Source organism: Podospora pseudocomata (genome assembly GCF_035222375.1).
Source record: "Podospora pseudocomata strain CBS 415.72m chromosome 1 map unlocalized CBS415.72m_1, whole genome shotgun sequence".
NCBI lineage: Eukaryota > Fungi > Ascomycota > Sordariomycetes > Sordariales > Podosporaceae > Podospora > Podospora pseudocomata.
Genome location: NW_026946363.1, coordinates 570,556 through 585,528, shown reverse-complemented (window position 1 = coordinate 585,528; position 14,973 = coordinate 570,556). Strand labels below are relative to the sequence as shown.

Below are 14,973 nucleotides of genomic sequence, written 5' to 3'. Positions count from 1 at the left end.
ATTATATGAGTATCATGATGTAGAGGCTCAATATATTGGTTCAATTTCAGAATATCTACCTCAGAGACCGAGCCCTAGCACTGATATGCCTCTGGAGATGCCTTCAAGGTCAGAGTCCGCTTACCTTCTCGTTGCTGGAGGTCACACAAACTTCCCCACCTGCCGTTGGTGGTGGTTCTCCATGCCAAGCGGGAAGGCACCGGTGTGCCGGGAAGGGCGGGAGCCAGGTATCTGATTGGATGATTTCCCCGAAGCTAGTGCGTTTCAGAAGCGACAGGGGCTCAACTGCCACAAATGGTGATCGCCGCCTGCCCCGCCTCCGCCAACAAACTTGCCCTTTTTTCCAGCCCAAACGGAGGGGGAGGGGAAATCCCTAGAACTTTTTGTCTGCTGAATTGCCTATCGTGCCGGCCATCTGGTGAGGCCGTCCAAAGGCCAGGGGGGCATGATGAACTCCAGATTCCGGGTCAAGACCTTTCTAGAACCTGGAGATGAAACCAGGAAGAGAGAATCACATCATTCATGCTGTTTGGTGTCTTGTAGATGGATCTCGCTTCCCGCTTCAAACAAGCCCCCGTTGGATATCGATAAGATTTGGTTTTGAGCTTTCCGGGGTATCGGTTCCTTGGGGCGCATGGGTTTGAGACCAAAACCAAGCCAAAGATCTGCTGTGTTTGCTGTTCTTCTTTGGCCTGTGATCTCATGGTGGGCCATAACCTCACCTGGCATTCTCCGTTGGCCCCCTGAACAACAGTCGCAGTGATCGACACAGAACAAGTCATCGGGGTCCATCCTCGAGGCGATCTTTTTCCCTTTCTCCCATTCTTCACCATGTACGTCAGTATATGAATTAAATTGTCGACTGTGACGCTGGGTGTCCAGTTGAACTTTGCTATTCTATTCTCGAAGCCAACGGCGGTTGTACCAGCTTCTGCTCTCGGCCACACCCCCTCCGAGCTGCGAATAGAAACTCGACGCAGTTCGCATCGCATACCGATTTTCCGATATACCAACAGCGCCTCTTTTGTCAGCCTCGGTCTGATTTGCGCACTCTCTTGAGAGGAAGACTCCAAAAGTGAGACTGAGACCCAGGTAAAGGTAGCACAACCTGGCCTGGTACCCCTCCAGTGCTCGTTGAACCGAACCCACACCCTCATTTCGGAGAGGGATATTTGGCCATTCTCATTTTCTGTCGAACACCGTTTGTCAATCCTCTAGATGATACTTCCAACACCTACCTAGTTCGTACTGGTGGCGATCTTTCGGCAGGTGGTCACTTCGGCTGTTCAAGCGGCCCGTCCACTTCAAGCAAGACCTCTTCTCCTCCGCCCTACCTCGAGAAGGGGGGACACCGGCACTGCCGCTGATCTTCTTTGCTGGACCTGAAAATCCGGCTGGCCGCCCTCGCCATTCTATTCGATCAACATCTTGCATCTTTCACTCTGTCCTGCCCCCATATCGGCCTCCAACGGCCCATTCCGTCCACCACATCGTCGTTGTCGCCTTGTAACAAGACCGCAAGCGCCTCGCTCCCTCTTGTACGACTGTGTTCTGAAGGGGTCCTGATCCGTGCCCACGAAAGATACGATATCCCGGTGGCATAAACGTCACTTGTCCTTTCGGGATCAGGGCTTGGGAGTTGAGTTCTCCCTGATAAGACAAAGATCCCGACATCAAGATCGCAACTCCCTTATGACTTCGACGAATCTCACCGGTCGGGTACCCCCACCAGAAATCCTTCAACTCTCCTCTGCCGGACACGGAGAGCAGCACGCCGGTGTCGACAGAGACGAACAGAACGCCGCTCCAAACGCTGGGCTCCAGGGTGGCGGCTCATTGTATTCCAAACGGTATACTTTTCCTGCGGTCGCCTTATCCAGTTCTTGATTTCGAACACTAGACTTTCCTTTCCTGGTTTCTGTTTCTGTTCTTCAACATGCCGCCAACACTTGACCTCAGTAGAACGGCGCATGCCAAAGCCATCTTGCCGCCCCGTATCAACCTTCGACGAGCAGCCTCGTACAATGTCGCCGAAAAGGGCCCTCTATCATCCACATCCTCTCGCTTCAGCTTCAACCACTTGGTGTTCTCACCACCACCATCTCCAGGCCTTCCGTCACTCTCCCCACCGAAAAAGCCCCCCCAGAGGAAATTGATCCTAGGCGTACGCCCAATACGACTCATACGATATACGATCCGGATTTTGAGCATTCTTGCTGTCTTTTGGATCTCGCTCGAGGTTCTTACCTACCTCTTTGGACCGGAAATACCGATACCGGCTGATAACACACGACTGTCAGTCCCCGAGAAGCCGATAGTAGCACCGCCAAAACGAAGCGATGGAGTTGAGATGGTATCGCAGAAGGGGGCGCCAGATTTCGCTACGCCTATCGTCATCACCGACCATCGAGGTAAGGCGAAATGGACAGTATCGATACCGCCAGGGACACCGTTTCCACTGTCCCAGAAGGGTTACGCAGACATGTGTGGGAGGTGTGAGCAGGTAGCGGCCAGGGCGGTGGAATTGCGATCTCAGGGGTCCGGGTTGCCGCAGGTCTCACTCAGCTTCGGGGCGGAGGCACCTGATCACGACTTCATTGATGTTCAAGAAGCTGAGAAAGCTGGTTATTTGCCAAAGAGGGGAGCGGGAGGAACAAACACGGGGAAGCCTGTCTGCAAGAAGAGCCTCACTTTTGTTCTCGAGTCCAGCGAGGCTGGCTTGGGAAAAACGCTGATGATGCTCTGGATCGCATATGGTCTCGCCGAAAAAGAAGGCCGTGGTTTCTTCATCGACGACACGAGATGGGCATACGGAGAGTACTCCGACATCTTTGAAGCGCCGCCCGCGCAAGACTGCTCCCCACCTCCTGACCATGAACGACTCCCCTGCCCACCTCAGGCACGTCACCTGGTCGTCTCAGCTGCCAACGCCCACGAAGTCTTTGCCAACCTCCTCCCTCCTTCAGCAGAGGGAATCTTCTCCAGCTCTTCCCCACCCCTCGAACCACTTGATCCCTCCCTCCTCAAGAAGCAATTCGCGCTCGCTCGCTCCGGGTTCAGAGCGCTCTTTCACCTCAACGCCGGAGACGCCCGCCACGTCGATGCTCGCACCCGCAAGCTCCTCGCCAAGCGTCTTGTGCCCAAAACCAAGGGCACACAATCTGGTCTTTCCATCGGCCTTCACATCCGCCGCGGCGACCGCCACCCGTTTGAACCCCAATACAGGCGCTCGTACCTTCCTGTGAACGTCTACACCGACTTTGCGCAGGAGATCATCGCCTCCAAGTTCAACTCGTCCGGCAGCATCTTCCACGACACGGCAGAAGAAAACCGGCTTGCGCGTGAACACTCGTTCATGATCCTCGCGTCTGACGACCCGCTTGTGTATGACTCTGAGGAAGTGAAGGACAACCTCAACGGGAAGAGGGTGGTGAGAGCGCAGGATAGGATCAAGCTCGCTTCCAAGCATGAGCTGCTCCCCAAGGGGGGGAAGGAAGAGGAGGTGGATCGGAACGTGATGCACAAGTTTGTGGATGAGGCTTTTGGGTGGGAGGGTGGGTTTTATGCCGGCATGTTTTGGAATTTGGGGGTGCCGACGGCGAATAATGACAAGAAGGAGGAAAAGGGGGTGGGGGCTGAGTCGCTCCGGCTTAGGAGCTTGGTTGGGAGGGCTTACATGATGGATTTGGCGGTGCTGGCCGAGGCGAGCGATGTGGTGGTTTGCACGGTTAGTAGTTTGGGGTGTAGGTTGTTGGGGGTGATGATGGGGGAGGGGAGTGTCAAGGGGGGGAGGTGGGTGAATGTGGATGGGGGCTTGGGTTGGTTGGGTCTTGATTGAAGGTGTTTGTTGTTGTTGTTGTTGTCGGTTGCAGGAGTTTTCTTTTCTTGTTATGACACTGTTTTCGCTTTTGGCGTTTAGGCTTGGGTAAAGGGGCATAAGAGAAAAGAAAAGAGGACATTCTTTTTTATTGAAAAGGGGGGGGGGAGTGGAAGAGGAGATGATACCATATACCACACACACATGGGAGCCATTCGTTGCATCTACCATCGTCATCATCATCATCATCATTAGCATGATTTTCTTTTCTCTTTTTCAAGTTGTACATACTTTCTCTTCATTCGCTTTTTCGTTTACGTTTTGGGGGATGTGCTCAGACTTTGCATGGAGCGGGAATAGTCATTCGCTGGTTGTTTTACAGGGAGAAGACGATAGATATGTCGTTGGTGTTGTTGTTGTTGCTGTTGTCATTTTAGCCAAGGATAGGAAATCACATGAAATGAATAAGCAGCAGTGTTATTACTACGTATCATTAGGCACTAGGCTACTTTGGAAACTGTAATCGATATCGCTTCATGCGCCTGTTCTCGAGAGGGTGTCTCGCCTTGTTCTCAATCTTCACTACTTGTGATCCGAACAACGGAGCGGAACCCCAGACAAGTTGAAGTTCTCATGATCATGGGAAACCCACTGACGCGGCACAACTCGCCGCTTTGGTGAGAAGATGCCGGGTGTAAGCGCACGGTCAGTATCGGTATGAAGCTCTCACCGAGAGTAAACTTGGGTCAAGTGACGAAGAGAGAGCGACATGTTCAATATCACCAACACCCTACCATCGCACATCCGCGATAGCACTTGTCAGCGGAGTCCACGGGCGTTGACACACCGCACTCCACAGCATGAGGTGGGTAGGGTTCATCCGATGACAGCACGCCCTGCAGGTACGAAGTACGGGACAACTGGTTAAGCCAAGCCACCATATCCCACAGGCGGTCTGTACATGGAGAGCAGAGAAGACGGCCCTTCAGGAGAAGGAACGGTGAAACGAAAAACGAAGGCATTCGCTTACAGCCAGAATGCGCCCAGCTTCTCACAAGGTCGGCGCATATGTGGTGGTCAACGGTAATTGCCGTGGAATCATTGGCGCAACTTTGATCGGATGTTGCCTTTCTATCGCATGATGTGAGTAAACGGTGCGGTGGGAGCGTACGGATGCGAAGTACCCAGGTACCGTGCGAATGCGAATACGAAACCGCTCTTGGAGAGCGCCTGATTGGCCAATCTGGACTGCCGTGGCAGGGGCAGATTACCTACCCAAAAGCCAATTCGCATCCCTTTTTTCTTGATGACATGAACTCTAGAAAAGTTCTTTGCTCCTTCTACTTAAAGGTCGCGAGAGTCTTCTCTTTCTTTCCCCGTGGGCTTTGGATTGTTGGCATCTCGCACGCGCGCTTGTTGCATTTCCCAGCAGCCTTGGACACGTTCTTTTTCTCTACTTCTTTTTAATCTTCCCTCCCCGACAGAATGGGTTTCCTCCAGGATGTCGCGGGCCCTCTGCTCGAGGGCTTCTCGACGCTGGGACTGGCATCGCAAATCGGTGTCGCGACGGCCACCTTTGTGGTCGTGGCTGTCGTCCTCAATGTGCTCAAGCAGGTGCTGTTCAAGAGCCCCAACGAGCCACCGATGGTGTTCCACTGGTTCCCCATCATTGGAAGCACCATCACCTACGGCATGGATCCCCCCAAGTTCTTCCACGAGAACAGAAAGAAGGTGAGCAAGCTCCTATCGCCATCATCTGCGCGCGCGTCTGGGTACTAACCGTTTCTGACGACAGCACGGCGACTGCTTCACCTTCATCCTTCTCGGCAAGAAGACCACCGTCTACGTCGGCCCCGAGGGCAACAACTTCATTCTCAACGGCAAGATTCGCGACGTGAATGCTGAGGAGATCTACACCGTTCTCACCACCCCTGTTTTCGGCAAGGATGTTGTCTACGACTGCCCCAATGCGAAGCTGATGGAGCAGAAGAAGGTTGGTCCAATCGAACGATGCCAGCTGCAAGACTCTGGTTAGCTGACACGCCGAAAAACAGTTCATGAAGATTGCCCTCACCACCGAAGCTTTCCGCTCCTATGTCCCCATCATCTCCGACGAGGTTACTAGCTACCTCAAGCGTACCCCCGACTTCAAGGGCCAGTCTGGCGTTGTCAACATCTGCCCCAAGATGGCTCAGATCACCATCTTCACCGCCTCTCACGCGCTCCAGGGCAAGGAGATCCGCGACCAGTTCGACGAGAAGCTTGCCGACCTCTACCACGACTTGGATATGGGCTTTTCTCCCATCAACTTTATGCTTCACTGGGCTCCCCTCCCCTGGAACAACCGCCGTGATCACGCCCAGCGAACTGTCGCCAAGATCTACATGGATACAATGAAGCGCCGTCGCGCTCGCGGCGATGATGGCCAGAAGGATATGATGCAGCATCTCATGAACTCCACCTACAAGAACGGCACCAAGGTTCCCGATCACGAAATCGCCCACATGATGATTGCCTTGTTGATGGCCGGCCAGCACTCTTCTTCGTCCACCAGCTCCTGGATCATGTGCCGTCTTGCCTCCAGACCTGATGTTATGGAAGCTCTCTACCAGGAACAGATCGACAACCTTGGCAAGGATCTTCCCCCCCTCAAGTACGAGGATCTCGCCAAGCTCCCTCTCAACCAGGCCATCGTCAAGGAGACTCTCCGCCTCCACGCCCCTATTCACTCCATCATGCGCGCCGTCAAGTCTCCCATGCCCGTCCCCGGCACCAAGTATGTCATCCCTACCGACCACGTCCTCCTCGCCGCCCCCGGTGTCTCCGCGACCGACTCTCAGTACTTCCCCGAGCCCGACAAGTGGGAGCCCGCGCGCTGGCAGAAGGATCACCCTCTGGCCCCTAGCATGGTTCGCAATGAGGATGAGATCAACGAGGAAGAGGAAGAGAAGATCGATTACGGCTATGGTCTCGTCAGCAAGGGCTCCGCGTCTCCTTACCTTCCCTTCGGCGCCGGTAGACATCGTTGCATTGGCGAGCACTTTGCCAATGTGCAGCTTCAGACCATCACCGCTGAGATTGTCCGCGCTTTCAAATTCAGAAACGTGGATGGCAGCGACAAGGTGATTGGCACAGATTATGCCTCTCTCTTCTCGAGACCATTGGAGCCAGCGAACATTTACTGGGAGAGGAGGAATTAGACTTATGTGTTGTTGTTGTTGGATGCGATGAGCTGTTGTTTCGTGGCGTTTGGGGTCTGCGGTCGTCATTGATGAACCAAGTTATAGTGAGTGCTTTCTTGGAACAAAGGGAAAGCATTTGCATTGGGAGGAAGGGAAGGGAAAGCAAAAACACGGACACTGGGAAAGATGGGAAGGGGGGGTATGTGGACGACCAGTGATGACTTTGCAAAGTATATATACACTTAGTTAATACTAATATCACAAATCACAAGAGATCGTGGGTGTTGGTTGTGCATTAGTGTTGTGGGTTGGTGGTGGGTTGAGGGGGGTGATTCGTCTGGGGGAGCTTGAGGGGTTGGTCTAGGAAGTTGTTGGCTGAGAGGACGGACGATGGCCACTGGTGTAGAGCATCATCTTCAGGCATCGTTGCAAATATCACAACCAACCTATTATCCCCTCCAGGAATCATTGCGTATGGCAAGTCAGGTTGTGGAACGAAATTTTAGGGGCTGCTATTGTGAATAAAGGCTTTCGAGGGCAGTCGACAGGTCTTTCAACAAAAGTAAGGTTGATAGATCTTGAACATGTTATTACCCCACAACATGCAAGTGTATACCAGCTCCCATTCATTTCTCAACAACAACCAAACCAAGTTTTACCTTTCAGGTCGGGGTACAAGGCACCTATACAGAGCAGGCTAGGTAGGTAGCATCACGATATCCTGATTGGCAAAACCCACAGCTTTGTTTCTTATCCTCGGATAAAGGGTGTAAAGCAGGTGTGTGTGTGTAACCAACACAAGGAGTGACCCCTATTTCCACTCTAAACCACCTAGATAGTCTGTCAGCTCAGACACGGCCCATCATCATCATTACCTCCACATAACCAACCAATTTTCATATCGCAGTTCCAGAATCATCACGCCCGTATTTTAAAACTGAGAGTAGAGTTTGATATTTCTATCTTTATCCCAAAACCCTGAAGCCACCGACAACAAGAACAACAAGAACCTTTACATCAGCAAGCAAGCAAGCAAAATCACCATACACAAAAAAAGAAAAAGCCAAGTGCAACCTCCTTCATCTCCTGTTCCCCTCTACCCCCAAAAAAAAAAAAGACCCAAATCAAAAGAAGACAAAAGAGAAACCGACGGAAATCAACAACCCACAAGTACTTTTCCCAACCGATTTTTTTTGCACCACATTGCGCCAACTTGTACCACCTACCCCCCCGCCCCTTCCCTTTCTTTCCCCCATCTTCTCAAACATATCTTAGGGGATAAAAACCCACGTCCAGGTTTTGGATACCTATCCCCTCCCTTCTACCATCATCATACCACACATTTCTCATACTTGTCTCCCTTCCATGAAACTTTTTGATACCTCATACGCCTCGCCGCTTTGGGGTCCCATCCACAGAAAGCCAAAGAAATCACAAGGAAAATAAGGGAGAGAGGAAAAAGGAACACAAATAAAATCAGCAAACAAAAAAGCACACATCCCCCTTCTCCCCAACTCCTCGCTGGCTTGCTCGCTTCATCACTCGCGCACAACAGCCTGTTCTTTCCCGCCTCCTCGCACTCTCAAAAAAAAACCAAAACACACACCCCAAGCCCCCCTAAACCAGTCCAGCCCAGCTAGTCCAGCCGTAAGGTCCTCAATTAGTGATTATTACTGGTGAAATAACGAGTGTATGACGTTAGCTCCCCTTCTTCACCTCTCCGCGCCGAGTTTTTTTCCCTTGCCGCAACCATCCCAAATATCACCACCCCAATTTTGTTCCTCTCCCTCGCACTCTCTCAACACCATTTTTTGTTGTCGTCAGAACCCCCCGGTCTAATGGTATTCGTTCGGTTCGTGGTCTTCGTCTCTTCCGGGCTCTCTCCTTTCTCGCTCTAAAACGCTGTCTCGGTGGGGGGAAAAAGCAGGTCTCCTCTATGTTGTGCGTATCGTTATCGTCGGCCAGTCGTTTGATTGGCCTCAAACCAGTCAACAGAAAAGACCAATGGGAGAAGGGGATAAAAATGAAAGAAACAAAAAGAGGACAACGGGGTATCAGTCTGAAATCCAGTCTATGCTTTGGGGTATATAGATCCGCAGACAGCCTTCCCGCGTGCGCTTTACTCGGAAAAAAAAAGTCGTCCCCTCCCACGCCCAGGACCACCAGGAAAACGCCGGACCGCATGATGCAGGAGAAATGCAAAAGTACCCGAACCAGGAAAAAATGGTGAAGAAGGCAAGTATGCTTATGCCGTAGGATAAGGAGGCGAATCGCTCAGCAGGATACCATTGTTGCATAAGAGATACCGAGTCGGAATGCCACGCTTAATGATTGTTGTCTTCGTTGATATTGGGAAGGTTTTGCTGTATGGCCATAAATCCTGCGGGATTCTGCATCATGCTGGAAAAGAGGTTCTGCTGCTGAGCTCGAAGTTCCGGGTCGCACGGTGGGGAGTGTTGCTTGTGCTGGACGAAGATACGTTAATGTTCAGAGCTTTATAGACCTTGCTGTGAGGTGTTTGCTTACGTATTTTAGACCGTTCAGGTTCTTGTACCGCTTGCCGCAGACTTCGCACTTGAAGGGTTTCTCCTTTTCCATACCCAGGGTGCCTGGATAGGGCGCATGAGTCTCAGGATTGACGATGGAGAATGTGCCGTCGCCATTCTCGTGGAGCTGCTGGGTCGAATGCCCATGTGTCTTGTGATACCTAGAATTTGGGTCAGCAACACATCACCTGGATCGGTTGCACTGTTTTAATAGTTACTTACTTCAAGCCGTTTTGGTTCTTGTAGGCTTTCTCACAGCCGATGACGGGGCACTTGAACGGCTTGTGCTCTTCGGGTGGTGGCATCATCAGCGCAGTGAAGTGCTGAAGAAGCGTGGTTGGATCCATGCCTGGTGGCAGTTGGCTGTAGTCAAGATTCATGCTCACCAACTGCTGCTGCACTTGCTGCTGCATTTGCAACTGCTGTTCCATGGCTCGTTGCTGACTGGTCATCTGAGCCGAAGAACCCCCGGGGCTGTAAAGGCGCTTCGCAGGGTCGTCGATGGTGTTGTTGATATTGAACGGAAAACCGCCTAGAGGCGCCAAGTTGTTGGTGTTAAGCTTCATGGGCAGGCCTGACATATCATCATCCTCCTCCATAGCGTTATCTTGTGAGAACTGTTGTCCGCGCTGGGGCAGGCCTTGGTGAGTCGTCAGTGTTGGTGTGTTGACCGAAGAGACGGTAGGATTGTTCTGGAATCCAAAGCTCTGAGCAGCTGGTGTTGGTGGCTGCGAAGTGCGCAACGCTTGATGAGGAAGCCCCGAGGCATTAAGATGAAGCTGGGGTCGCTGCTGCTGACCAAAGAGGTGACGGGTCTGCTGTATGCGTTGGCTGTCGTCCATATCCATGTGCCCGACAGCATCATCCATTTCCATGTCGCCAACTGCATCCATCTCGTCGTTGAGGTGAGACATGTGGTTGACCTTGGGTGCGACCGGAGCCGCCTGCTGTCGCATCATACCGAATCCACCAGCGCCCAGGTTGCTGGCGCCAGTACCAGGCTGGCGCTGTTGCTGGAACCCATGCATCGGTTGTGTTGGCTGCTGTGGTCTGACTGAAGGTGCAACAGAAGTTGCACGACTGGCAGGACCACGCGTGAAGTTCCCGCCGAACCCAGGCCCCAACGTGGAGTTTCCCGTGAGGTTAGTATGCTGCTCCTCATAATGCTGGAGCAGATCATGAAGGGTATCCCACGTCGTCTCGCAGCAGATAAAGTCGCGCATAAAGGATGCTTCCAGCTTGGGCATATAGGACGATGAGTGGAACGATGGTGACTGGTGTGTCGGATATGGAGAAGTGCCGGCCATCATTATCCTGCAAGGTATGTATCAGTCACACCTGATCGCAAGCATGATTCAAGTTTTCAGTTATAAGTGAGGTAGACGCAGTGACGGGGTGCGCCGCAACCAGCGTGCGCGAAAGAGGCCCCGTGAGAATGCTAACATGGATAACACTTACTCGTCCTTGACAAAACTCCCCAAAGAGATACCACCCCAGCTCATACCACCCATCAGACTGCCGGGTCCGATGTTATTCGAGTCCCGGCGAGTGCGGTTGGGGTTGGTCATGGAGATGGGCCTTGCGCCGACAAACGAGTCCTGTCGACTGCGGCCGAGGCCTGAGTCGTAGACGGAGCCGGTCGCCATGTCGATATCTGGTATACCTGGCGTGTTGCTTGTTGGTATCGCTGCGTGGTTGGACAGGGCAGCAGAGGCGGCGACGTCGTCGCTGCAATCGAGCAGAAAATCAAAATCGGTATTCTGGGGATCTTGAGGCGGGAGCGATGCGATGTCAACGAAATGCGACTTTGGGGGCGCGGGGACAAAAAGGCCAGAGGCGGGAGATTTGGGAGTGGCCGGCTGAGGCGTCAAGGATGGTGAACGTGACGACGAATTGTTGAGAGAGGAAGGCGAATCACTGGAGGCAGAGGCCAAAGGTGATGCGCGATTGGGACAAATATTATTAGTGAGAGTTGTGAGAGTATTTTGGCCAGTCCCCGATGGCTCCGCAGGCTCGGGGCTCGCTGTGGAATTGATGAGTGAACTCGACATGGGATGTTGCATGGCAAAAGAGGGCCTTGTTGTGGGGAGCGCTGCCTAGCCTCGGATGCGGGAGGGTTTGTTTCCTCCACTGTTGCTCTAGTTAGCGCCCACTGGAAACGGTTGGACGACGGGGTGCTGGCAGCTGCTTGATGCCCAATACCCAGGTGGGGGAGAGCAGTGCGGTTTTGGGGGGGCTCTTGGGGGGCTTCAATGGAAAGGATGAGGCGGAAGAAGAAACAGAAGAGCTGATGGGGGGGGAACTGACCTCGAGTTATAATAATAATGCTCCTCTCGGCTCAATGCGAGACCTGAAGCTAGAGTTTCGGCACGCACTCTCAACCTGGAAGGTCAACCACCCAGTACTTCGTAGCCCACAGGCCGGGGGGCGTCGCTTTCTTTCTGGAGGCGTTTGACCCCAGTGGATTCAGGCTTGAAGGCTAGGGTCAGCGAGTTATAACGGCGTCGGTTCCGCTTGTTGGGGGTCGACCGTTCAGCGGCTCAGAATCGACCGCCAAGAAACAGAAATCGTGTGTAAGTGTTAGGCCTGTTAGGGGACCGTGGTACGGCCAATGACTAATTCCTGCTGTCGACAGAGGGTATCACAGAGCCATGCGCGCCAGCCACAACAGCCCAGAGAAGTACCGTCGAGGATAAGATATGGTTCGGCGGTGCCTCGGTGGTGTTTATGGTGTTTATGAGGGTGTAATGGTGACTCTTCCTCACGCCCCTTTGAGGTAGCGATGGATATAAGACTCGGCGGTATTTGAGGGGCGCCCCCGGGCTTCTCGAAGTCGATGTCTTGGCAAATGGCGTGCAGATCAATCGCAGGCTCAGTATGCCCGAGAGCCGAAAGCACCTGCGAGAACAGACAGGCGTGGCGGTAGGGAACCGAGTACGGGATTCGTACACCTCGGTAATAATGTACTGTACAGCTGGAGACAGACAAGAGACAGGTGGAGGTGGGCAAACGGCGGCCTTGGGTGGTAGGTGGCGGGTTCAAAGAGGATACTGATGACGAGGAGGGAAAACACTAACAGCTGGAGGCAGACTGGAGTGATGGACCAGTATCAATGATGGTGGGGAGGGGGCCGTGAGAAGGGGAGACAGAGGACGAGAAGAAGATACGAGATGGGAGGCAGAGAGAGCTCAACCAGACATGAGCATATGGCAGGAATGGAAAGAGTTCGAGGTCGTGCGGGCAGGTGCAACAAAGATATGGTTATGGCGGCAGGCTGGGAAGGCACTAACAGACCTGAGACGGACAGTGTCCTTGCCATCTGCTAACGCCGACTACGGTAAACGGTACCTTGACCACAACACAACTCCAACAAGTTTTATTAGTTTATGACGAGCATTTCCAGCGATCCTGGCCACGTCTGGCAATTTGCTATACCGCCGTAGCCCGCTCCCATGTGTCACTGCCAAGTGCGTGGGATTACTTGCCATCGACAGATGCAGTGTAACTGTCTTCTCATCTCTCTTGCGGGTGTGCGGGTGTTGCGCGTGGAAATCAAACGGAAGCATGTCCAATGTCCTCCGGTACCAGCGGTTTGGAAGGTCGCTAGACAGGGGCAAGATGTGGAGGCACCGTGATTGTTGGCCTTGGTCTTGCACTGTGCGGATTCATCTTGCCTTGTCGGTAGTCGTCGCGGACCTGGGACCTGCGCGTTGATCTCCCATCGATCTACAATTGTGCCACACAGCCATCAATCCCGTCACCCTTTTCCCCTCTTGTTCTCTCGAGATTCACTGGTAGCTTCTCCCGCCTCTTCAGCCATTGATTCACTGCGAATAAATTATTGCCGCGCCAATCACTCGCATAAACGCCAGAGTTACCAAGCGTCCAAGTCGCTTGGTGTAACAAGCCGCTGGTGTCATGTGAATTCGGGCCACTCTCGAGACCCTGCTGTACACTCACCGCCCGCTGAAACTGGCAGGTCTAAAGTGGAGGGGCACCAACGAGACAACGAGGTCGTCCCATGCTCGACTTGCGGCATCATCATTCCAGAGATTCCACGCCTTGTCGAAGTTTCCCCTGGGCCTCGGCTGGCGGAGTATTCCGAGTGCTTTCTAATGTTCATCTCGATTCAAGCTTCTCGAAAACTCAACAAGTGCCGGCTTACATCCCCTCATTGATCAGTCGGTATGCCAACTGTCGGCCAAAGCTGAGCTTGGATAGGTCCACTCCCGTCAAACGGGCTCAGATTCAAGGGCAGAGGCTTGAGGCTCAAAGTTACTGCAAGGTATGTTGCCGTCTTGCCCTTTGGTGGTGAGCGTGCCTAGACATCGGCAACATCCTGGTAGTCACGCTCACAACTGACTCAAGATCAAGGTTGTTTTGACCACTTCCCTGCTCTTGGAAATGGGTCCCAGGAACCATCTCAGCTTGTTGAGACTGCTGGTTGAGACTGTGCCAAAGGTACACAGTAGTACACTGTAGCATAGGGTGTTGATACTGTGATATCACCATTGGCCCCACTCCAATCATACTACCTATACCTAACAACTTCTTAGCACGCTTCTGCCGTTCTCGACACGGATTTGGCTCCTGAGGCTCGACATTGACAATAATAAGAGTCTAGAATGCTGTTCGGTGGAGAAATATGAAGTGCTGTCAATGCTTGTCTTGCTGGTGGAACACGGACAAGCACAGGCCAGGACAATACATGATGTCGAAGTCTTCCGAGATGCACGGCATGTCTTACAGGGTACTCCCCAAAGAAGTGCCAACAGAACAACGATCGAGATTGTTCACCATTGCAATCACCTCACTAGCGATGTTATTGGAGCAACACCGGTCCAAAGGAAAAGGCCTACACCAGATTAAGTGCTCAATCTAGGTCGAGAACAGGAAGAAAATGCCTATTTCGTACAAGGCGTCCACCCCCCTCGCTCGGTTTGGCGCAAAACTGCAACCTTCATCTCAGAAAGATCAACTCGAAACATGATATCGGCTTCTCCACCAATGTCGTCAGCATCTCGCAGCGCTTCTTTGCTGATCCGATGCTTTGCACACTAGCGAGCAGCATGCACGCTTCAACGGCCTGACGTCGCAACGTCTTATCAGCTTATCATCATTCGCAAGCTATGCTTCCAAAAAGAAGATTGCGTCTCCAACGGTGCCAAGGGTTGCGTTTGGCTCAAAAACCTGGTCATGATGATAATAGTCGGCCCTTGGCCCAAGGACAATGCAAGGAATTTGGAGATATCAGATCGGCTTTCACCCGGGTATTTGAGATGCCTGCCGAGTGAGGGGGGTTTGGTATGAATGGGCATGTTCCATCATCCAAACGTCAACTCGGTAGATATCACATATTCAGTAGCGTTACTCTCGAAATACAACCTTGTTTCGCGGGATGTCGTGTGAGCGCATTCTGACTTGACTT

At 52.7% G+C, this 14,973-nt stretch overlaps 3 protein-coding genes across 3 annotated transcripts; 2 read left to right on the top strand and 1 right to left on the bottom strand.

Moving 5' to 3' along the window:
- The first annotated feature begins 699 nt into the window (after positions 1 to 699).
- Positions 700 to 4,338, top strand: QC762_104480 (uncharacterized protein). Its single transcript, XM_062884841.1, has 2 exons — positions 700 to 1,850; positions 1,960 to 4,338. The coding sequence occupies exons 1-2, from the start codon at positions 1,693 to 1,695 to the stop codon at positions 3,836 to 3,838; spliced, it is 2,037 nt and encodes a 678-aa protein (XP_062747744.1). The 5' UTR covers positions 700 to 1,692; the 3' UTR covers positions 3,839 to 4,338.
- Positions 4,339 to 4,850: 512 nt separating this feature from the next.
- Positions 4,851 to 7,195, top strand: ERG11 (Lanosterol 14-alpha-demethylase). Its single transcript, XM_062884840.1, has 3 exons — positions 4,851 to 5,548; positions 5,613 to 5,810; positions 5,872 to 7,195. The coding sequence occupies exons 1-3, from the start codon at positions 5,303 to 5,305 to the stop codon at positions 7,015 to 7,017; spliced, it is 1,590 nt and encodes a 529-aa protein (XP_062747743.1). The 5' UTR covers positions 4,851 to 5,302; the 3' UTR covers positions 7,018 to 7,195.
- A 775-nt stretch (positions 7,196 to 7,970) lies between these two features.
- On the bottom strand, positions 7,971 to 12,789 carry SFP1 (Transcriptional regulator of ribosomal biogenesis proteins). The gene is made up of 4 exons (XM_062884839.1): positions 11,004 to 12,789; positions 9,768 to 10,859; positions 9,526 to 9,706; positions 7,971 to 9,464 (listed from the first exon to the last, which is right to left on the bottom strand). Exons 1-4 carry the CDS (start codon positions 11,606 to 11,608, stop codon positions 9,324 to 9,326), a joined length of 2,019 nt encoding a protein of 672 aa, XP_062747742.1. The 5' UTR covers positions 11,609 to 12,789; the 3' UTR covers positions 7,971 to 9,323.
- Positions 12,790 to 14,973: the final 2,184 nt, after the last annotated feature.